Here is a 24,550-nt window from a genome sequence, read left to right on the forward strand (position 1 = left end):
GTGATGGTGTGAGTCCGTTCATTTGATCATTTCATGTTCAAACCTGCTTCTGTTTTCAACCCATTCCCACTTTTTTTTTTATTAAAACACTGAATCTGTTTAGTCTTGTTAGACTTATTATTTCATTTAGATGTGAGAAAATAAGAAATGATAATTCACTATGATTATCAGGTCTCTTACCAGAACTTACTGCTGGAATAAAGCTGCACGGCCCCGGGTTGTTTCTCTCTGTGGCCATTAGAAGTTTTAGTTTAGGAATATGATGCAATTGACACATAAAATTAAAGACCTCATGTCCGCCCAGTTGAATTCAGTAAGATTATAGATCTTAGAACTAAACATCCTCAGCTCTGCAGCCTTCAGGGAAAACATTAAAACAGAGAAGATTTTAATAAGAACTCATACACTTTGCATGTGAAATTAAAAATACTTTAAACTGCTATTCATTTCAACCGAGAAGTCTAATATGTTAACAAACATGTACATCATATACTTTATAGTGTTTAACCTAAACTTGCAGTGTAACACCGATAGATGGCAGGATTCCACTGCGCAGTGAGAACCGAGTCTCCTGCTGCACGGAGCCATGTGGTCCTGAGGAAAGACGAGACGCAGCTCAGTGGTTTCCTATATTATCATTTAACATCTCAAAAAATAATGAAAGAAAAACCTTCTATTGATAATTTAATGTCATATTTATACGTTAAAATGGATGAATTGCAGTGTGACATGCAGGAAAGTGGGTTTTCTTTGTCCTCTAAGCAGTGGTTTTAAAAACACGCTGGTTCAGTGTCATGCAAACATCAATGAAAGAAGCCCCCCCCCCTTGTAAAGACCGGGTTTATTTCTTTATTATCACATTGAGCAGCAGACACAGCTTCTCTTTGTCTCACACCTCCACTTTGAAGCAGGACCTCTGCTCGGCGTCATGTGACTGCATCTGCTCTCAGTTGTGGCAAGATAACCACGCAACGAGAGAGAAGAGAGAGGTGGAGAGAGAGAGAGAGGAGAGAGGGGGAGAGAGAGAGAGAGAGAGAGAGAGAGAGAGAGAGAGAGAGAGAGAGAGAGAGAGAGAGAGCTGAGGAGGAGCTTGCTGCTATAAGATTGACTCCACGCACCATCAGCACCAAACTTGCCTCCGTCCATCCTCTCCGGCGCACTCCCTCTTCTCCACCGCGCACCGTCCTTTTTAAACCCTGCTCTGGTTCTCTCCTCCGCCGGAAGGTGCTCAGGTGCATCCCGCGGTTCACACGCGCTCTCCGCTGAGTTGATTATGGTCACAACCCCCGCGGTGCCAAGGTGGAGCCACCGCGCGTGTCTCGGATCGGTGCGCTCCTCCAGGGGCTGGGATGCGCACCGGGCACCTCTCGCTTCCTGCCGGGTTTCGGGTCTGACCAGGAGTCTGGCCCGGGGCGCCGAGCCAGGAGGAGCCAGTCCACCCGGAGCAGGATGCCGGTGATGAGAGGGCTGCTGGCCCCGCAGAACACCTTCCTGGACACCATCGCCACCCGCTTCGATGGCACCCGTGAGTAACCAGAGCTTTGTACCTGGTCCAGACCTGCACCTCATGTTCACTTGTGTCTTCTCCAAACTATGTCCACCACATAGAAGCATGTGTCAATTTGTAAAATGAGGAGTTTTCTCTCGGGTGAAACTTTGAAAGTTTGAACTACTTTCACCTTTTCGCTCTGCCTGGTAGAAGGATTCAGTTATGTACATCTCAGGCTGTGTTTTCTTACAAGATGTGATCTGCAGGACACACTTTCACACATTCGAACAAAGCACATTTTGATTCATCAGTGTTCAGCCTGAAAGTTTTCCGAATGCACATGGAAGCCTGCAGGTGCACGGACAGTCCTGTGCCAGTGTTGTGGTGTTTTCTTCTAGATGCTTGCAGCTTCATGCATTAAGGTTTTCTTGCCCAGCTCCTTGTAGTTCTATGATCCAAGGCGGCCGTCACTTCCATTGTGTCTCTATCGTCTCTGCACGTGTCCAGGATTCACTGTCCTCCAGCCTCCACTTCACAGTCTGCTCTGACTCAAACCCTGTTTATTCTGCTTACTATCATCACACAGCAGCTGCAATGATGCTGGAGAGAGGGAAGCATGTATTGACCCTTTATCTTTTTTCCTTCTCTGGCGAGGGAGTCTTGTGAACAGATGCGATGAGCAGCCCGTGTGTGTTTGGGCCCCTGCTGGTTAGGTGGGCGGGCGATAAAGGCTTGTGTGGCGTTGTGGGCTGTTTGTGTTTCCTCCTGCGTGGATCACTCAGGTCGATGGGAGTTTGTGAGTCTGTCTTTGCGTGAGGGGCGAGCCAGTGTCGCCCCCGAAACCTGTGACATGTAACAGCAGGATAGAGGAAAAGATGATCTGACCACGCAGCAAGCAAGTCGCTCAAAGGCACATCCAGAGCTCCCTCCTCCTGTTTCCTCTCCCCCTCCTCCTCTTGTTTCCTCTCCTCTCTCCTCTCTCCTCTCTGCGAAGCAAAGAAGTGAGTTGTTAGCTTTGTCTCCGAGGCTTCTGGGAATCTGCTGTGAGGATGAGAAGGAAAGAAAAAAGACCAACGACTCCTCAGTGCTGTATTGTCCTTTGTCTTCACACTCTCTGCTGTTATGTGGCACATGACAGAGTCGCTGCATCCACAGATACTTCAGGTCTCAAACACTGTAATCATGCATTGTTCTGCATTATTCAGAGGAGACGCTGCGTGCGCACAAACGCACACAACCTTCACACAAGCTGACACACAACTCAAACAACGAGATGATCCCCTTCTCCTCCACATGTTCTGTAGATTAGCCCTCGTGCATTTCTCCCGAGTGGCTCAAACGCAGGACTCGCACTTGACGAGGTGCAGATAATTACACGTCTCCAGCAGTGCATGTGCAGTCATTGTAATTAACTCGCATGGATGTCAAGAATTCATTGTGGCCTTTCTGCCTGTCAGAGGGGAGCGGGGGTGTTGAGATGAACGGTTGTGGGGGTGGGGAGGCTGGGAGTGCGAGATGGAAGAGTGTGTGTCACCGCCCTGGTGGGAGGAAAGGGTATTTCAGGACATCTAAATATAAATGGATTACGGGGCTCGCTCTGACAAACATGTCGCCGTGTGTTTTTGAACGATGTGACTTTAGTTCCTCGTTAAATCAAAGAGGGTTTCAGGAGAAGGACGTTGTCTTTGTGTTTCCTGGCGTGTGTTTCTGAGGTTCTTTGTTGTGTTCAGAATCAAATGGGGAATCGCCATCACTTTAAAAAGCCACTCGTCTCTGGCAGGAGTCGACCTGAAAGCTCATTCAGTTTGTGCAGCTGCTCCATTGTTTCACTCGTCTCAGCCGTTGGAAACATCTCAGGATTTAACTTTCACTAAGTCTAGAGCAGGAAAAAGGCTGTTTGTTCAAAAACAGACGGAGATGTTTGGAAACGATGGTGTCGACTCCTCACCGCCTCGTGCTGATTGGATCTTTTCTGTCGCGACGTAGCCTTCTCTGATTCGTCAGCCGTCGCTATCCTCAGAACGGAACATGGATAATTAATCACAAGTGTTACTGACCCTGTATTTTACAATGATGCAACTGTTAACATGGAGGAGACGAGCTGTTATCTGTGTTATCTGTGACATGTGTGAATGGTCATGTGATATGAGTTGTTGGTTCGAGTCCTTATCTTCCTTTATTGATTGATCGATCAGGAGCATTGATTGGAACTGAGCCAATCTGAAACATTACAAACTCATCTGTTCAACATCAAACCCACATCTGGCGTGACTGTGCAGCACAGTTGTGCGTCATGTGGATCATTTCTCGGCGTTTGACTCACAGGATGTGCTGCTGTCATTCAGACTGATACACATGGCACATGAGCACCAACATTAAAACCACAACACTTGACCTTGACCCACACACACACACAGACTCACACACCTTAATATGGAGCTGAAGTGCTGCAACACACTGCAGTTATACATCACAGCTTCTGAATCACACACTGGGAGGAAGGTTATTATTTATAGACCCCTCTCATGACGAATATCGTAGCCAACACCTCAGAAGCTCATGAGGAAAGAGAACACACACACACACACACACACACTTTTGCACCTTTATAAATATGAGATCTGTCATGACTGAGCACCCTGTGAATTTGTGTTTATTTATTTTCATCCTGTAATCAGCAGCTTCCTGCAGAGTTCTCATTTAAACCATCATTTAGAATTTGTTCATATCTGAAAATGACAGTCTGGAGGAAACTGCGGAGCGAGAGAACGGAGAGACGGAGTTCTCTGAAGACTCAGCGTCAACCTCGGGCTCAGTTCAATCAATGTTCATTTGCTGCTGCGCTCCCCAAGCAGCAGCAGCTGTGTGGGACTGCACCAGGCAATTGGTCCTATTAATTGAGTGGGTCTTGGCTTGGTTATAATCAGGTTAGGGCCTGCGCCCTGCTCTTAACGAGGACATGTGCAGACCAGCGCTCTGCATGTGCTTCCACTGGCTCTGCATCTGCTTTCTCCCTCTGTGCTGCTGCCAACTGAGATTTAGCTGCAACAAAAGGAGAATTAACATCGTTATGTATTTTCAGTGAGGTTGAGTTGTGTCTTTGAAAGCTAGTGACAACAAAATATACATGTTTTTTATTTATGTGCAAAAATGCAAATACAATCCAGTTTTCCATGAACCCGGTGGTGTCAAACTCAGTGAATCTATCACATCCTGTTTTCTAAATCAGAATCAAATCATATCTTCTGGGAAACTGATTAATTTGATCCTAATTAAACCACATTTATTAAAGAATCCTTGTGTTGCAGTAAATGAATCAGCAGCGAAGCAACAACCGTGTTGTTTGGATCGATAATGAGCTTAATTTCATAAAACAAAATGCAGAAATGTTTTTCACGTCTTACAAAGATACAAATGTGAGTGATTTTCTTCTCCTTTTCAAGATGTTTCATCTCCATCTTCGTCTTATCTCCTAATACTGACTTCATCTCAAAGCCCATTTGCTCGAGTCGCAGAGAAATAAGCTTTATGACACTGTGTGTCTCGAACAGTGAAATAACTGTCAAATTATCTGACATCTCTGCTCCTCCCTTCATCTGCCGCTGCCGTTTCCTGCCCCTCTCGCTCATTAGTTGCCTCCCACTCTCTCCTCTTGTTATTCACATCATTCGGTGCATGTGTGTCGGTGGGAGAATTTGTGGACGTGGCCCCGAGCAGCAGTGAGGACGAATGTCCCCACTTTTCTGTGCCCTGTGTTTGTGTATCTGTGTGCGTCTGTGCGTGTGTGTGTATGTTTGACAGCACAGATAAGCGGTGAAGCATTGTGGCGTCTCAGGTGTGTGTGTCTCCTGAGGCGCTTTGTGCTTAAACTCCCTCCTGGCTCCTTGTCAGGCAGCAGCAGATGATCGGCCTGATAATGAAGCCGGGCTCCGTCACCGCGTTCAGCATCTTCGCTGAGCATCGAACCAAACGCAAAGTAAAGCTGGACTTTTTACTTGTTTAATACAAAAGTGATTGATGCATTTAAAATTCAAACAGAGAACACTGGTTTCAGGTTCAGGTGCAGCATATTAAAGTTTGATCTTTGCATCCCTCATACGTCCGAAAGCAAAGCTTGTAATATTCAAAATTCAACCAGATGATTGTCAAAGGGTTTGTTCACATTCACATTGTCTGAGAACCACAAATATTCATTTACAATTCTGTGTCAGTTGTTTCTGCCAGAACCAAATCTGAAGAATCCGGGAATGTAATTCTTCTGTAGCAATTAAGGAAAAGTCAGAGAATCAACCAAAAACATTTGGATTTCCTCTGGAAACAATGAATCTTTAAATTAACCATGAATCTTTAAATATATATCATAAGTCTTTAAATAGACACAACACAAATCTGAAAATGTAATTCTTCTGTACGGATGGCATAATGACATTTGTCTTTATCTTCTGGAAATCATGAATGTAAAATTACAATCCATCCAACAGTGGAGATATTTCAGATTGGACCAAAGTGGTGGACTGACAATAAGAAGTTAGAGTTGTGTGTATGTTTAGTATGAAACTGTCAACACAGCTAAGAAATGAAGCTGATTTCACAAAAGGACCAGAAAGTCTTCCACATGTTGAACTGAATTCCAACTGTATAATTTATCACTTTGAGTCTTTTACATTCACGCGTCGTCGAGGAAAGATCAGTGGAGAGTTGCTGAGTTGACGGTGAAGGTCTTTGGTGTAAAACCTCTGAAACACGGAGGCCGAGGGAGGGTGAGATGTAGGAAGTACAAGACGCTGGTGGCAGAAATAAAGATGGAACATTACAGATGAAGCACCTTGATGGTTCCTGTGAGATGAGGTGCAGGCGATGGAGGCAGAATAAGAAGTCAGCTGATTGAATGGCTCGGGGGATGGGGGGGGGGCAGAGCGACCTGGATACGACAGCGTTGGAAATGAAGGAAAAAGGTAATTTTTATGAAAGTGGAGAAAGATTCAAAATCTTTATTGTCATCATCCTCTGGTACAGTGAGGCTTCTCTCTCCGAGGCACATCTAGTTATAGGTGTAGAAATACATAGAAATATAGCTTGAAAACAACAGTAGATGCAGCTTCAGCAAATAAGTATATACAGAAGGTTTATAGTCATATTGATAGCAGGAAAACTTTATTATCAAATGGTGCAAAACAAGATTTTGTGAAGTTGGAGTGTGTGTGTGTTTGTGTGTGTTTTAGTCCCAGTCTCTGGAGGTGTGTGTGTGTCCTTGCTGTGTTTGGGCAGGGACGTGATGGAGGTCACGGCTCTGAGATAAAAACTCTTCCTCAGTCTGTTGGTGGAGAATCTTAACATCCTGCTTCAAACAGGAAGTGTCCACGTGTCCGTGACCAAGACGTCAGAGTGAGAATATCTTTACTGAAGTTTTGGCCGAAGCTTCAGGTGAAGACGAGCGAACGATAAAAGCTTTTAGCGGCAGATGGAAATAACCCGGTGATGGTGGTCATGGGTCTGGTTTGCACAGGTGACGTGTTGCTGTTTGGAAACAGCTGAGAACAGTGAGAGGGAATGAGCTGAATGATCTTCATCACACTGGCCACATGTGGCCTCTTATGTAAATATGGTCCCATTAATGACTGGGATTCTTTCAGTGGAACAAAACAGCTGCTTGAAAATAGAATAATACATTTTTTTTCTAGGTCAATGATGATAAACAATCATGTGAATTAAAACAAAGGGTGAATTATGACAGTTTATATCGTTAACCAGTGTGATGTGTGTTGGTGTTGTAGCTCAGCCTCTTATCACCAGTGAGGCAGAGCAGGAGAGAGATGGGGGAGGACTCCATGATGGGGAAATGAAGAGGGGATGGGCGGGTAATGGTTGGGAGGGGGAGGCCAGGGGAAGTAATGAAGGGGTGTGGTAACAGCAGATGTGATCAAAATGCAAAACAGGAAGATGAAGAGGACGGGATGAGAATGGACGGATCTGGGTTTTATTCTTATAGCACAGAGCATTCAGAGAATATTCAGACCCGTCACAGTGTTTTGTTGCAGAATTTCTGAGGCAGGGTTTATATACACGTGGCTGCTGATTGGACGATTGTGATGCAGGCGTTTGGGCTGGACTGTGTTTTTTTTTAACTTTGCATAACTTTAACATTCACCAAACAACCTCTACAACACACTAGAGGAGAGAAACCACATCCTGTGCCTCCTGCTCACCCTCATCTGTGATGGAGGGAGGTGCCATGTTGGTTTCACTCTCGTCTCTGCAGTCGTGACCTCGTACGTGGCCTCACTTCTCTGCTGCTGGTTCACTAACTCCACTCTTCACCCTCTCTGACACACATCCCCACCTGCAGGACACCACTTGAGACCTGCAGGCCGCCCGGCTCCGCCTCGATAACACTTCTCCTGCCGTTGATCCTGGACAATGTGTAATGAGAGCTGGTCCGTTGGGGGCATGGGGTCGGACTGGGGAGGAGAATTAACCACAGCGTTAATCAGACGTGCTGCACATTCATCATCAAGAGAGCTCTTGGTAAAAGAGAGCTCGGCTTTGTGAAGAGCTCGCTTCATTATTTCTGAATTTAACAGTGTCCATTTTGCACTTACGCTTCGCCCACAGTCACATGATGAAGTTGATAATCAATGATGAGAGAACTCGCTTACTCAATTAGATTCTTAACAGATGGATAATTTCCACTATTCAGTGAAAAGCTCCCGGAGCTGAGGTACGAAGATCTACACAAAGATGCTGCACACACACACACACACACACACACACACACACACACACACACACACACACACACACACACACACACACACAACACACAGTCGGCTGCATTTCTGACAGCAAGTGAGTGAGTTGAAATCAATATCTCCCCAAACTCCGGAACCCAACTCATACATTATTTACAGTTGCTGTTGAAAACTCTGGATGTTTCCTCCGTCCACCTGCTTGTTGCCGCGGCTGCAGGTGAATTCATGCAACAATTTCTCCTACGAGCTGTTTATACAAAAACTAAACAGCTCCAGCAAATCTGTGATCATCGGCTCGATTGGGTTCAGATGCAAAGTTATTTAAATGGAGGAAACGCTGCGTTGTGAGTCTCCAGCTGTGGTTGATGGCACCACTGCCCAGGGTTTGCAGAAAGTAAAGACGCATCAGACAAAACTCAAGATCAAATCAAGGTTTATAGTCACAGAACGGTATTTGTTTTGGATGCATAATGTCCCAAAAACTTCCCTTGCCACCATAATCGATCTGTGAGTTCGAGTTTTGCTTGTTTTCACCGTCCACGCAGACGGTGAAACCTCAGCCTCTGCAGGAGGCGTCTTTAATCCTTTCACTCCTTCAGTGCACAATCTGAGCTGCTGCGGTCGATCTGTACAGATCATGGATCAACTGTGGTCCTTTAACAATATATATTAATAATTTATAATACACATTCTGCATGTGCAGGTTCACGAGGAGGCAAACAGTCCACCTGTGTCACCGCTCGTCAGCTTTTCCTGCATTAACTCTCACAACCCATTGCTGCACATGGGTTAGATGGCTGCTGTCGAAGAGCAACAGAGAGAGGATGTGGTACCAGATGACATTTCTGCTGCCGATCAAAAGGGCCAAGTGTCCGGGCCCTGCTGCAGAGCCTCTTGAAAAGGTGTCAACATGTCAAGTTGAATTTTGTCCACATCATTCAAGTTTGTGTGTGGTTTCTTCTTTAAGACCAAGAGACGAGTGTTGGAGCATCCGTGCTTTTCACTCCAGCGATGTCAAAAGCGTAATTGGAGCAATTTTTCCCGTTGTAGCCTTGTGGAGGACGTGGAGCTGCCAGGTGAACGAGCACATCAGCTGAGGGAAGCAGAAATAGGTTGAGGCGCAGACGGAGCCAGAAATAGACGCCAAAGCAGGTGGTCAATGAAGATGTCACCGTGTGCGGAAGAAATTATGGAGGCATAAGACATGAGTGTGCAGGAGGAGGAGGACGGAGCCCGGGACTGTAATGGCAGTAAATGAAAGTGATGAAGCCAGAGTGACGGGGGGTACATCAGGCCGCTCGCTCTGAACTAATGCGTTCAAATAGGAAGCAGATGAATCCAGGCTGCGACTTCATTAGGCCTCGGACTCGCCACCGCCTCGTGAAAAGGGCAGAATCTTCACCGTGCTTCCTGAAATCTGTTGTTGCAGATTTCGTCTCATTTATGTGAACCATGTCTCGGCTGAAAACCCAAATGAAACAAATGGATGCAAAAACAAAAATGTCTTGTTTTTGATCGTGGTCACTCTGGTTGATTTCCTGAAAATTTTTCCACAAGCGAAAGATTTCGTTATTTCACTGGATTTAGTTCAGCAGTTTATTTTTGCTAATTTGTAATTCTTATGATTTCCTATAATTGATAGGCTCCGATGTTGATGGTTATTTAGAGTGAATCCGATCTCCCTGATTCTCATTTCTTCAAACTTCAAATAGCCACAAATAAAAGCAAAGGCATCTACACACATGCTCACGCAACATCTACTGAACCTCATGGCGAACACTAAGCTCTGCCTTCCAGCGGCAGTGACTAATTCCTCCTTCTACCATTATGTGCTCCTCATTCGAGATATTCAGGCTTAAACTCTGGCCTCCATCCATATTCTAATCTCCTCATTTCAACCTCGGAGTCAAAGTGGCAGCATTAGGCGGAGGAGCAGATGCAGCCGGCTGCTTTGAACTAGATGCCAAACGCTGTATGATGTGTGAGTCACCGCGCCACCAACCTGTACGGATCAGAGGGCGTTTTCTGATGAGCTGCAAACCGATGGCGTACAGTCGATGTGACGCGTGGCACAGTTATGAAGGGTGAATCATAAAGACACTAAAGATCACTTTTAGGTTTGTAAATCGTCTTGTTCGGGATCATTTCACTGCAGAGCACCAAAGTTCATGTGTGGTTTCCGCCATAAGAGCGACATGCTGTGCTGATGGGCGGTGCTGTGGATGTAAAGCAGCCTGAAGTCACCAGATGGAGCCTGATTTCCCCAAGGGCGCCCTCCTGTCTCTGGGTTTAAAGAGGTCCTGCAGGCGAACACAGAGAACACATATGGATGTACAGCTCTTATATAGCCACGGGGTATTATTCTGTCAAAGATGCAAATAAGAGCAGGGACACAAGGAAGAGCAGGGAAAGTCAGGAGGAGACTTATAAAGGAAGATGTGAGAGAATCAGGACGCTCAGGTTCTCAGTCCATGGAAAACAGGAATCTGACGCTCGCTCCTTTTCCCTCTGTGCACGTCATTAGAGCGAGAAAACGCATGTTTCCTCTACAGCATCATTCATCTGATGTTATGTCACCAACTAAATCACTGATTCTGCATCTGAAATCTGAAGACGTGGATTCACAGTTCAAACAACAGGTCCTTGTCAATCACTAAATATCAGATACTAACTCAGCAGAAAAATGTATTAATTTACTGTGTATATTCAGAGATTCTCAAATTAATTATGAATCTCTTCCTTTATATTTTTGACTTTTAAAATGTATTTATTCTTCATATCCCTATTGTTTTCCATATTGCTTTTGCTTTCCCAAATAAATTCTATTTTACGCACTATTAAAAAGAAACATTTAGTCACGTGCCACCATGACGTTGACATTTGAAGTTTTTATATTTGTCTTACGGTGAATTGAAACTTCAAGTTCAAACCCCAAACACAGAATTGAGTTTGCTTTTATGTTAAATGGAAATATTGCAGATTTCCTATCTTTGCTCCCCCCAGTGACACCTCAACACTAACCGAGCTCAGACAGCATGTGTGTTCTGAACTTCTGTCCGTCCAGCTGAAGTCATGAATTCAGATCTACAGGCGACGGTAACAGACCGACTCTGTCATTTTGAGATGAGGGGAATTAAAAGAAGTTTAACATCTGTCTGTGAGGAGAGTGAGAGGTGGAGCGGAGCAGCTGGAACCTCTTCAGTCAGTCAGACGGACTCTGACTGAGCCAAGTGACCTAAGCAGGACTTGGCAGCGAGCGCCCGGGGACACTCGTCTCCAACCTGCTCGCCGAGGACGCTCCGGACACCGAGCAGCCAGTCGCTGCCGTCGGGTGAAACCTCAAAGCACCTTTTCACTCCCGGTCTGATCTTCTCTGTAATTTGCTCCTGCTAATTTATTTTAAAATCCAGCTCACATTCATGTCTGTCTGTTTGTTTTGGGATTGGTAGATGACCATTATATTGCATCATTAGCCGCGCGGCTCCTCGCCAGTTTGCCATCGCTTCCTGCTTTTGTTTAATTCTGGCAAATATTGACTGTGGGCAAAGCGTCGGGGCCCGACTCTCGTTTCCAATATCAAAAGGCCAATAAAGAAAACCCCACTGCTGTTTTCTATGGCCGGGCTCCGGGAGAGGCAGCTGCTGGGAGAGAGGCTGCTGGGAAAAAAGCTCTGGGTGCACCTGTTACCAGACAAGGCAGATTGTTTCTATCGGCTTTACTGGATCCCAGAATCAAACCCTCGCCCTTTGGTGTTTATGAGCCCGGTTTAATTTCTTGTTTCATTTCTCTCTCTCTCTCTCTCTCTTTCTCTGAGGTTTTTGTCGCTCAGGCTGCATCACATGTTCCCACGCTGTTCAATTATGAAAGACCAAACAACACGTTCGCTTGCATATGTTCGCTTCTCTCTGAAGACGGAGATGGATTAAGTAGCAGATCAATAAACTGCTCTGCTCTGGTCAACTACTGCGGAGCTGCCGTTAATCCCTCAGCCGGGACTTGTTGGAGCCGTGACAGGCGGCCCACCTCGCGTCTAAAACACATTCACCCACTAACACACACATTCAGATTTTCTAATGCTGTCACTTAAAACCCTGCGCTCGCACTCAGATATTCCCTCATTGTGTTTCCTGCCCTCCAGCTTCAGCTCTTCTCCTCTCTCTCACGCTGCTTCTCTGCACGTGGGGAATTGTGGATTTTTTTGGTGCAACAAGTTTGCAGCCAATAGAATGTCAGGTGTAGTGTTGGTGGAAGAAATTTCTCCGTTCTCGTTTCGAGTACTTTGGCTATTGGTACTTTTCCAAACATGTACAGAAGCAAAAGAGCTGAAGCTGAGCTGTGCAAGTGCTCAAGAGCTATTAGAGTGCAAGCGCAAAGACCACGCTCCTGAATAACATTGGTAAAAAAAAATCCATATTATTCAAGAAAAAAATATTCCTTTGTGTGAGCAGAATACTTTATTTAAATGTATTTTAGTATTCGCGGAGTGGTTTGAGAATAAAACTAAGCAGATTTTGATTTGATTCCCTCTTCTGCTGCTCTGTCAGCTGCAGAGAAACAGTGACTGAGTGTGTTCTCAACTCCGCAGCTCTTCACTGTCAAACTAATTGGTTGTACGTGTGAATCCAGCCTCATTTGGGGACCTTTCTCTGTGTGTGTGTGTGTGTGTGTGTGCAGGTGTGTGTGTGTGTGTGTAGCGGATGTGTGGCTTCCAGCCCTTTGCATTATTACCACCTTTCTTAATATAGCCTGCCAGAGTCATAAGATTATGCAATAATGGCAGCGTGTCCAATCGACGAGGGAGAGTGTCGTGCGTGATTCTCCCTCGACCGAATTGTTCAAGTGCCTCAGGCGTTGTGCTGCTTCACTCAATTTGATTATGGCCTGATAATTATTAAAATGCCAAACATGATGGTGTGTGAAGAATGTTGTTTTTCTCGTGGTGGAAATGAGGAGGAAAGAGATCCGTGGCTCTCAGCGAGCTGCAGACGACCGGTGATGTCATTTTAGTTTCTTTGGGCCTCTTGTGCTTCGGATCTGAGGGAAACATCGTCATAGACAAAATATATATATGTTACTGGTGCAGATCAATCTCTAGTTTCAAATCTCTATATAAAGTAAATTAGATCATAAAGCAGCGTATACATTGGGGGCGTAGACACTGCGTGATTGACAGCTTCTGCCGTCTAATTGATGGAGGTGTCAGGAGTTGCCAGGCTCCACCTCTCGCTCCTCCAAATATAGTCTCTTCCGCTTTTTAAAAACAAAACAAAATGGCACTGGACAAAATGTCAAACTCGAGGCTTCAAAACAATAAAATCTACGTCTAAGAAAATCTGTAACAGCTAAGATTTTATTAAATAATTAATTAAAACTGCAGAAGAAATCACACCTCACTTAATGCCACGAATTCATCATTAGTTCTCCTGCTGATGATGACGCCTGTCAGAGGCGTTCAGTCCATGTTTTAAATTCAGTCTTGCATTTTTTCATCCTGTTGCTGCAGCATTACAACCTCAGTCTCATCGCAGACGTGAGGACAAACAAACCTGAGGATTAAATGGTTTAAACATTGTTTGAGGATGTTTCTGTGTGAGGGGATGATGGAGGGTGAACTCCAGCAGATGGAGGTGAATAGAAATCAGGAGTTCCTCGGCTCAGTTTGCTGAGGTAAAGCACAACATGACCTGGATGAGAGAAACGTCTTCATCAGAACATCCAGCTGCTCCTGGATGATAACGTCTGACTGTGAGTCCCCCCCCCAACTGTTTAACAACGTGTGTGTGTGGAGATATTTATCATTAACCAGTTATAATTTAGTTTTATTTAGGATATGAACTGATTCAGACTAACATGATGTCATCAGGTTAAAATAATCCTGACAATTTGCATCCAACAGTTTAAGGTTTGAATAGTTGAAACCATGAACTAATAAATAAATATTAATGACGTGTCAATGACAGATATCTTCTTATTTCTCTCACAATCTGTTCATGATTCATTGCTTGAATCGTCTTTTTTATAGGAAAGTGTTTTATGAAGCAGCAAAACGAGGCTCTAAGTTTTCACCTTCAACTTATTCATCATATTCTCAACTGAAGTAAACGTGCGTCTGAAGGATTCACTTGTTACCGGCTGTGGTTCTCTGGTGTTTGTTGTAACCTGCTTCTCTCGTCGGGTCGTTAAACACCGAAGAGCCAGAAGCTTTTGTTTGTGTGTGTGTGTGTGTGTGTGTGTGTGTGTGTGTGTGTGTGTGTGCTGTCTGACTGCTCGGTTGTGTGTTACTCTTCAGATGTGAACGATGTGAGGAGCACATGTTTGAAAGCGTTCGGAGTAGACGCTGCACTTACATGTGCATTATACATGAAAACATTCAGACGGCAGCTTCTCTCTTTCATCTCACACATCATATATTCAGGTGTGTGCGTGTGCGTGTGCGTGTGTGTGTGTGTGTGTGTGTGTGTGCGTGTGCGTGTGCATTAGGCTGGAGAATGAACTATCTGCTCACCCAGCCACAGCGACATATCTGTCAAATCTCTCTTTCAGTTTCTGTTTTTTAATGCAAATTAACTATTACTATAAATAAATATCTAAAATTTGCATTTTTTTTGCAGAAGGAAGCTGCAAAAGTGTGAAATGACTTTTAAAACTTCAGTTTGTCTCAGTGAACCTGTGATATGACTGTTACAGGTGAAGTGAGGGATCTGTTAACAGTGAATACGACACAGAGAAGAAACCTTTTGAACACATACAGAACAAAGGGCTGAACAACAAGAAAACAAGTGGTTGAAAACAAGTACATCAATTATAATGGTAATAAAAGAACAACAATAACTTTGAAGTAAAAGTAAGATCACAAGCTGCTCCGAGGTGAAGGCTTTGAAAAGAGATGGAGCCTGCAGACCTAGAAAATTAATACAATATTAAAATCAATCTTAAAACTCACTGGGAGCCGATGTAATGTCAGTAAAAGTGAAATACCCCACGCTTGTTTCACAGGTTGTGCGTCGCTCATCCTCTTCAGAATCTCTTCATCCATTGCTCCCTGGTGATCACATCATTTATTGAAATGTTGTCAAACACCAGTAAAACTAGTTTTATTCTACGTTGATGCATCAAAGTCAAACTCTCGACGTGAACTCTGTCTGAACACACGGCCGTTCTGAAGCTGTAGTTTAACTGTAGTTGTCTGGACTTGATAGACAAGTTGTATGAAATAATAAATCCTCCAGTGCTGCTGTTACAGCCGCTGCTCACATTGATTTACGTTTCAACGCTCGACACAATCCAACGGTCGAGCAGAGCCCTCGACCTGCGCCGGAGAGAAACACGCAGGCGCTTCAAAGCTAAACCAGTGAGACGGTGAAAGTCAAAATGCTTCAGACATCACACAAGATGCAAGAAGATAAGTCGTCATCCAGTGACTTCTGGAAACTTTCCGTGCAGCCTTTAGCGTTTAGCTTCTTTCCTTTGTTGTGGAGAATCGTGAGGAGAAAAGGGGAACGCAGGCTGACGCAGGGAGACGGATGGAGCAGACATCGCTAACCCAGACAAACCAGTGTACGCTGAGATGACAGATAGGTCTGGATGGCACCATGAAATATTTAACAGAGGTAAATAGAGGAGGAGGAGGAGGCGGTAGGTAGTGTTCCGTCAAGTCCGGACTGTCTTTACTGTTTTCATTTGCATGTATTAATACTGAGGCCTGATCGGTCACTGGAACACTCGTCTCTTTGTTCCTCTTTTGTTTCCTCGACGTCTCGGCCTTGAGCTTCACCTGTCGGAGCAGCGAGCGTCGGGTTCTGAAGGACGGGACTGACACTTTCTACTTGTCAGGGGGCCGATGCTAATACGAGTACAAAAAAGTAATCATCCTATTTGTAGATATGATGATTCCTAAGATGTCGTCATCAAACCCTGACAAAGAAATGTAATTAAAGAAAGAAAGAAAACACAAATATAGCCGGTTTCCTGTAGCTCTTCATCCGAAGTCACTTCCTTCCTCTGCCTTTCAATGTTTACAACCGACAAAACATTTAAGTTGTTCATTTCTTTTTCGTGGGGAAGTTTCCTGTGAGCAGAAGGAAAAGTCGTCGCCGTCGTACCCAGAAACTTTTTGACGGCTCCACATCAAGAAAACAACGTTCAGCTAAACTCTCCTCGCAGCAGTGACGTCGATCACGAGTCAAACACGTCTCGTTCAGGTTGGACGACGTCTGTAGACGAGACTCTGATTATTGAACTTTCAGTTTCCCTCCTTTTCTCTGGTTTCTTCCACAAAACCAGTTTCTGTGAACAAGTCATGTGACGCTGAAGCATGATTGACACCTCACATCTCTGCAGTACTCACTGTGTGTGTGTGAGAGAGAGTGTGTGTTCATGTCTATCTATAGTCATGAGGGCCAATACCATCGTTGTGAGGACATTTTGTGTGTGTGTGTGTGTGTGTGTGTGTGTGCGCGTGTCTCTGGCTGCTGAAGCTCAGACAAACGATTTTATCAGGTCTGAAATGAGCATCAAATAGCAATCTCTCAAGTGTTGAATGGCACTGACACACACACTGAGACACACACAGACACACACACACACACACGCGTCCGTCCACTTGTCTATTTATACGTCTGTCTGTCCGTTTCTCCCTTCATGATCAAAGTCCCGTCTGCCTCTCTGTCCGTCCATCTGTTAATCTATTCATCTGCGCGTCCGTCCATCCAAACCGTCTCTCTGTTTAACCACCTGTCTGTCCATCTGTCTGTCTCTAATTATTATATCTGTCAGTCGTTGTGATTCAGGACGTTACTCAGGCTCCTTCAGGGTCCACGTGTCTCACTGACATGTGTGATGTCATTGCTCTACACTTGCTCTGTCTAACCCGGCTTCTTTCATCTAATTAGGGGATTTTAAAGCTCCGGGCACAGGAAGCGATCATTTAGAAAATCGTTAGAGGAAGAGCTGCAGCGTTTAGTCCGTTGATCGATGAGCTGATCGATAAAGAATCAATCCGATGGACAAATTATTGTTTGTAAGCAAACATTAGTTTTTCAACGTGAGGGTAAACTGTAAATCTTCCGGTTCGGGGCTGTTGTTCTGTCGGTGTGAAACTATTTTAAGCATCATTTTATGGCATTTTATAGACAAACAGATCTATTAATTAAAAGAACAACAACAGATTAGTCAATAATTAAAAATGGTGGCAGCTGTAAAACAAATCCTGGGATTAAATGAGGTGTGACTCAAAAAATAAATATGCACGAGAATCTTCTTTAACATAAACAACAGTCCAATATTAATTTATTACTCACACCTCAAGCTGTTTATTTAAAGGGAAAATATATTATGGTTATATTATAATTATGCTTTGCTGCCACATGAAATAAAAGCTCAATACTCAAAAAACACGATCAGGCAAGACGTAGTCGAGTTTCGATACTTGTACAGTGTGTGTTTGTCTCGTGATATTAAAGTCTGTGAATCTCGTCTGTACATTTTTTACATTAAAAGAAGTTGCACAGTCGATAAATAATCAAAAAGCTGATTCCTCACGTTTCTTCAACATAGAAACAGCAGCGGAAAGTCGTCTCATGTCTGGATGACAACGTGTTGGTCATGAGACACTGTTGACCCGACAATTACACTGCGCCCTCTTCAGTAAGCAGGCAATTCAACCATGAGCCCCACACACACACACACACACACACACACACACACACACACACACACACACACACACACACACACACACACACACACACACACACACACACACACGCTCCGTGTATTAGTTAAGCCAGACAGAAACCGAGCACCATTGAAAAGCTGTCGACTTTCTCCCTCTCTGCGCTGGGAACAGTCGGTTGTGGGAATTTTCTGGATCAATGAGCAGAGTAATGAACAAACCTTCTGGAGCTCTAATGATCCAGTGGATCAATACGACAACACACATCTGGAGTCACTGTGGCGCTGGACATTCCTAACGCGCTACGAGACGCACGCAGTGTTTCAGATCTCTGAAAACACACAAACGCACAGGAAACTGTTTCCTCCTCTCGACCGGCGGGGGACCAACATCCATCAAAACTCTGAGGTTTATTATGAAGATCATGAAACACACTGATTTCCCCGTAGTGACGGAGTCTCTGAGTTACTGAGGGAGAGACGGGAAGAAGGAGGAGGAGGAAGACGTATCAACAGCTTCGTCTTCTACCACACAAGAGCAAGAAAGATCAACAGCTTTCTCTGTGACGCTGTCGAGAGAAGAGCTGAGTCATTCAATTCACCACCTGTCCCTCAAAACTAATTGCATGTTCATATATTCTTTTATATTTCAGTGAGGGAGAAGCACTAGATGTATTTCTGAGATTTCTAACAAGGTGTCAACCCCATGGTCGACTATCTACCAGAGTCGAGCACCAGGTCGGGAACCCGAGTAAAATGTGTAACGGGTAAAATGAGCTGAACCTCGGGGGCAGCTGGTGAGAACTAAAGTATGTTTATATGTAGTTCATATGTAGAATAATCAACGGCAAGGATTAATAACTGTCTCGACCGACATCGAATTGGCCAGTACATCAAAATGGTGAAAACGTTCTCAGTAGCAAGGCACGTCGTCGTGGGGGAAACACACCGACACCTGCAAACACAACTCAAACACCAGGATGTCGAATGTTAACGGCTTCTGTTCAAAACCCACAATCCTACTCTGCACTGAGATCTCGTTCTGCTCATTTGAAGCCAGAGCACCGTCTTCCACTGGAGCGGTTGGTAAAAAGCAACCAGGCCATTAACCTCACCAACTTGACCTCATTAAACTCACCATGAAACCGACTGGTGGAGTACGACCATCGCCCCTGCACCCCTGCACCCCCCTGCCCCCCCTGCTCCCCAGAGGTCACCGTGATGCAGCTCTTAACACTGACCCTCTGACACAGGTCTAATACGTCCTTTCTCCCTGAAGCTGTCAAAGTCGCCCAGCTGATGAGATACAGGACAAAAAGCTCTGTGTTCAGGGAAGATGTTCTCATGTCGTCGTTATCCGGAGAGTGGTTCTCTCATCAATGTGGAGACAGACGGAGCAGAAGCTTTGCTCATACAATCCTTTAAGAACCTGTCTCCTAATCAGCTTTTTGTCATGAGCCATATGGACCTGGTGAATTAAATTACCTGCCAACGTCAGAAATATTACGAGATCCCAGAATCAGACAAGATATGTTGAATTATTTGTTGATCATATTATATATATATATATATATATATATATATATATATATATATATATATATATATATATATATATATATATATATATATATATATATATATAAACCCCTTGGTGGCAGGTAATGAGCACTTGAACAAACATCAGCGTGACGGGAACTAACTAGATTGACAGAAATCTTTGAGAAACATTTATTGGACGTTTACTTTGATAGATTTTTTTTTGTCCATGTCCCATCTGCTAACATGGAGGAGGTTAAACACTGCAGCCAGACACCTGCTGGCAATCGTCATGTCAAAAACAGGCTTTTGTATTTGATGTGTTTTTTCAAATATCATTTAAAGCCAACATTTTAATACCATGTTGTTTTTACTGGTGTTAATATCGGGTTTCCTTCGTGATGCAGTGATGTGTGAGGAAGAGGACACGCTGATCTCCCCCCCCCCCCACTCCGCTGTAAGAAACAAGTTATTGCCTGTTGTGTCAGAGTGAGAAACTTCAGCTGCTGGATCCATTCGGCTAAAAAGCAGAAACTCTGAGCTCGTACTCATTATTAAAAACGACACCTCAGGGGTCCACAGCCCCGCTGGCTCAGCGCGTGGAGAGAGAGGGGATGAAACATAAACCAGGTGGAGAGAGAACAAACATTGGGAGGTAAAGAATAGAGAATGAGAGCGAGACAGAATTAAATGAGGGCTCTGGCTGCAGAGGTGAAATGTTGTATTTCACACAGACTTTGCTCTGTAATGGAGGCAAAGCCGATGTGAAATAAAAATTGCATTTCATCACGTCGGCTCCTTGTCTCCCTCTGGACGAGCTGCAGGACGGAGGCTGGAGACTGCTCCCGGCAGGAGGCTGAGTTCCGCTCCGACACCGTGAGATTGTGGATTCTTTTGTCTGGCTCCATTGACTTCAGCTCAACAACAGTGCAAACACACACGGAGACAAAGTGAAGGTTAATAAAACGCATCACACGGGGATCATCTGCTAATGACGGCAGGTGTTCTGCATCATCAGCGGTTTACACCAGAGTCACGAGGAGGAAACGCTTCCCGCTCCCAGTCGTGACATCTGACAGGAAACACACGGGCAACCCTCTTTGAGTTTTTCATCTTCGGGAATAAAGAGCACCTTCATTTTGAGTAAATATAATATAGGACTGAGCTTCAGGACAGAAGCACAGAGAGAGAGAGGCCACATATTTAATGGATGAGGCTCCGGTTTAAACTTTCATGCAGTTATCATAACGACATGTGCTGCATGAGGATCTGACTGACTGACCTCACCGGGTCACTGCACGTTTACTTTCCTCTACGTAATTAGTTCAGCGTGTCACAGTGAAGTAATAACGTGTAAAAGATTCATGGATACGTGTCGGATACTTTGATAAACGACGACCGGCCTGGGCCGTGTGCAGCTGAAACCTTCACACCGCAGAGTTTCACTTTCCTCTGCTGTAATGTAAAATGTCAAAAGGACACAATAAAACTTTCTGCTGATTATAAAGAGTGTGTCGTCAAACACGGGCCTCGAACACGTCGTCCTCAGGAGCTTTCTGCTGTGACTAACCACTAAACTCCAGCTGTTGTTCAAACGCTGGCTGGAGAAGCTGCTGTGGGAGGAGATGTTCGTTCAGCCGTCAAACCCGATCGTCCTTGTTCAACAAGTGTGAAGTTAATTCCTCCAGGAGAGAACGGGTCAGGCTAATTAAAAGCCTCGTGTCGATAGTGACGGTGATGTTAACGAGGCTGTGGGCTTCCAGCGCTGGGAGAGATGGAGGCTAATGGAAGACCAACCTGGAGGGAACTTTTAGCGTCCAGCAGAGGAAAAGCACCATCTTGGTTTTGTGAAGTAACCATATATATATATATAGGACGCAGTTATTTGTCGCTCGTGCCTGGAGTGCGGCAGCAGCAGGTGCAGCCTCGGATTTAATCCCGGCTGACGAAGGAAGACGTGCAGAGATAAACGTGTGTCACTGCAAATGGGATAATTCTCCGAGAGAAGAGGGGGATGATGATGTAAGGAATGCGAGAGAACGACATAAATGTTAAATATGATGTATATACCTTGGAGCAACAGGAGCCAAGCGGGGGGTAGGAGCCAAGATAGTCCGTGGTGGTGGTGGGGTGGGAGGGGGTGCTTTGAAGCTGATCCAAAGTGAAGTGTGTGTGTGTGTTTGTGTGTTTGTGTGTGTTTGTGTGTTTGTGTGTGTGTGTGTTGCAGAGATGACATTCCCACCGCCTGACAGCCACGAGGCTCGTGTGCTGCTGTGTGTCGCCCACACACATAATTAGAACAGTTGGGGGTTCTTCTCTCCTCCCCCCTCTCCTCTCTCCTCTCTCCTTCTTCATCCCACTCCACATCCTCCTCACCCTCCCCTTCCACTGCCTCCCCTCCATTATTATCACTCCTCAGCCTTCTGCTCCTCGTTCTGGCCCGTGTCCCTCCCCTCGGCGCCCTTTGTTTGGAGCAGCGGTGGCGTTTCTCTGAGCTCCCGGGGGACGACCGCTGCAGGAACACCCGTGAATCCTCCTCCTAGTGTGTGTGTGTGTGTCCCTCCTCCTGTTTGCACACAGTTTAAATACATGAGTTTTGTAGACAATGGACATATTGAATAAATGACGGGATGATTGGTTAATGGAAACCTCCATTGAGTCCCAATAAAGTCAAGCACCTGCTTCTAGTTCTGTGTGTTTTAGATCCAGCAGCTTATGCAACGTTTTCTTACCATTAAGATAAAAAATAACCAAATACTAATGGTCCAATAGTCTCATTAGAAATCAATGGAGCTGCACCACATCGCACAAGCTCATTAACATCAGTCCCCTGATTGATTTCCATTCATGATTTATTTTTTTATAAATATGTGAAAATGTTGAAAAACGTCCTATTTCGCAATGTTGAAGAAAGTGAAAATAAATTCCTGGAAATGGAAACACACACACAGCACACACACACACACACACACACAGTCTGTCATGGTGGTGACGAGGACAGACGTGCGCACGCCCACACACACGTTCACATTGTCACAGTCGAAGCGGTGACCTGCACCTTTTTAAGACTCGCTGTGGTTTCTAGATACAAGAGAAAGAAACATATTCCCTCATTTCCCAAACTGCTGAGCTCCTGTTTCCTTCGGCCTCTCCACACATCTGTGACATGTGGCCTGTGACGTGTTTCCTTCATGTATGATGATACGTCAGTCGCGCAGCTAAACGACACGTGTTGTGAAATCCCAGCCTCAGCGTGTCTTTTAGTTCTTGACTGTGGTCGAGTGTGGAGATCCAGATCTGGAAGTGTGATGTTTGTCCTGCATTGACTTAGAGCAGCACTGAGACCGACCTTATGAAGCAGATCGAATATTGATCATCACCATCCAAACAAAAATAAATAGTTTCTTTGTCATTTTGAAAGATGTCAGTGTTTTATCAGGTTATTATATTAATTCTCTTTTCAGTGACACGTTACCTGACGTTATATGAAACGAATGCATCATATTTCTGTGCCGATTCACAGGTGTATGAACTGATCTCAAACACAAGTACAACACAACACTGCACCTCAGACCAGAGGCTGTGACAGGAGCTGAGCAACAAGAGTGTAACCATGGGAACAAACCACCAGGGGAATAAATATACTGTGTGTGTGTGTGTGTGTGTGTGTGTGTGTGTGTGTGTGTGTGTGTGTGTGTGTGTGTGTGTGTGGGGCCACAGATCCACAGGACGATTCATTCCTCACGTGAGGGGAAAAGGAAATTGAGTTTTAAAATGTTTCCAGTGACACTAACATGTCATGAACATGTTCAGGGAGAGTTGAGGTCATTGTTCACCTGCAGGTGTGAGGGAACTTTCATTTTACAGGATGGACGATTAAACTTAAAGAATTATTATCAAGTTCAATATATTTGGTTGTATTTGTTTTCTTTTTTATTTATAGTCATCTATAGAAAAGTTCAAACTCAACTTTATTGTCAATTCTGCCACATGTACAGGACATGGACAGGTTTGAAATTCCATCTCTCTCTCTCTCTGAGTACGCAACATATTAAGTATTCAATATATACTATACATAGTACAACATATTACAGACCAAAAGGCACAGGGTGGATAGGATGAGAGTAGTACAAACTGGAATAGTGCAAAAATACTTCATGGAAAGTCTCAACGTTTGATAACGACGTCTTAAGAGCAATTACCTTTTTTTTTTAATATAGTGGCTGAAATATCAGTATATGTATCAGAGTTATTCTTACAGCTGCTGATATTTTACTTAATCTCACTTTTGTTGTCTGATTAAAAATGTTCCTTCTTCTATTTCATGATCAAATTAGCCCTGCATCTCCTCAAAGTACTTTCTTTATCATAGTTCATTCATATTTAAGTTGAATTATCAGCTAGTTTGTCTTTATTTGAAGAGAGAATTCTCTTCTATAACTTTTACTTTGATTTTGACAAGAATCAATTTTTCCGCCTCGTGTTCTGTAAAAAATCTATATTAATGCACAAAAGGCCGAACTGGTGCGCCTGGCTCTGCCTCTGTCTTCACGCTGTAGAGGGAGCATGAGGACAGAAGATACAGGTGTTGATAACAATGGGCCACTCGTCTATCCACTCGATGCTCGTGGTAGAAACGTACAAAAAGATCATCTTTCTAAAGATTCTCATTCTCCTTTGAATTTCTCCTTCAAATCGATGTTGTTGAGTGAACACAGCTTCGCCTCAGATAAAGATATCCTGCAGAGAACCTCGAGATTTCAAACCTGTGATGTTTGTTTGAGGCAGATTCGCTCTGATCGTCGTTTGGAACATTGACGTCACGTGAACCTGAGACGAACAGGACGTTTGAATTGTGTGTGTGTGTGTGTGTGAACGCCAAAGGAAGTACATTATCATGATAATTACAACATTTTAATAGTCGGATAAAAGTTAAGGAGTGTACATGGACAACATGACGGCTCCCTGAAAGTGAGGCCGAATCATCTCGATCGCCTCCTGGTGGCTGGTTTCTGTATGGATCGTTAACCCTGCATGATTGGTCCAGCATGTATATGGGCGGGTCCTTGATGCCGTGGCTCCAGACTATGATCACCACCGT

General features: G+C 44.5%; 1 protein-coding gene across 1 annotated transcript in view; it reads left to right on the forward strand.

The window, feature by feature from the left end:
- Nucleotides 1–1,090: 1,090 nt before the first annotated feature.
- Nucleotides 1,091–24,550, forward strand: part of kcnh3 (potassium voltage-gated channel, subfamily H (eag-related), member 3) — an 83,967-nt gene continuing 60,507 nt past the window's right edge. Inside the window, exon 1 of the mRNA XM_047342732.1 lies at nt 1,091–1,525. Within this exon, the coding sequence (XP_047198688.1) occupies nt 1,450–1,525 (76 nt within the window). The 5' untranslated portion in view covers nt 1,091–1,449. The remainder of the gene's footprint in view (nt 1,526–24,550) is intronic.

Source organism: Hippoglossus stenolepis, chromosome 13 (assembly GCF_022539355.2).
Source record: "Hippoglossus stenolepis isolate QCI-W04-F060 chromosome 13, HSTE1.2, whole genome shotgun sequence".
Classification (NCBI taxonomy): Eukaryota; Metazoa; Chordata; class Actinopteri; order Pleuronectiformes; family Pleuronectidae; genus Hippoglossus; species Hippoglossus stenolepis.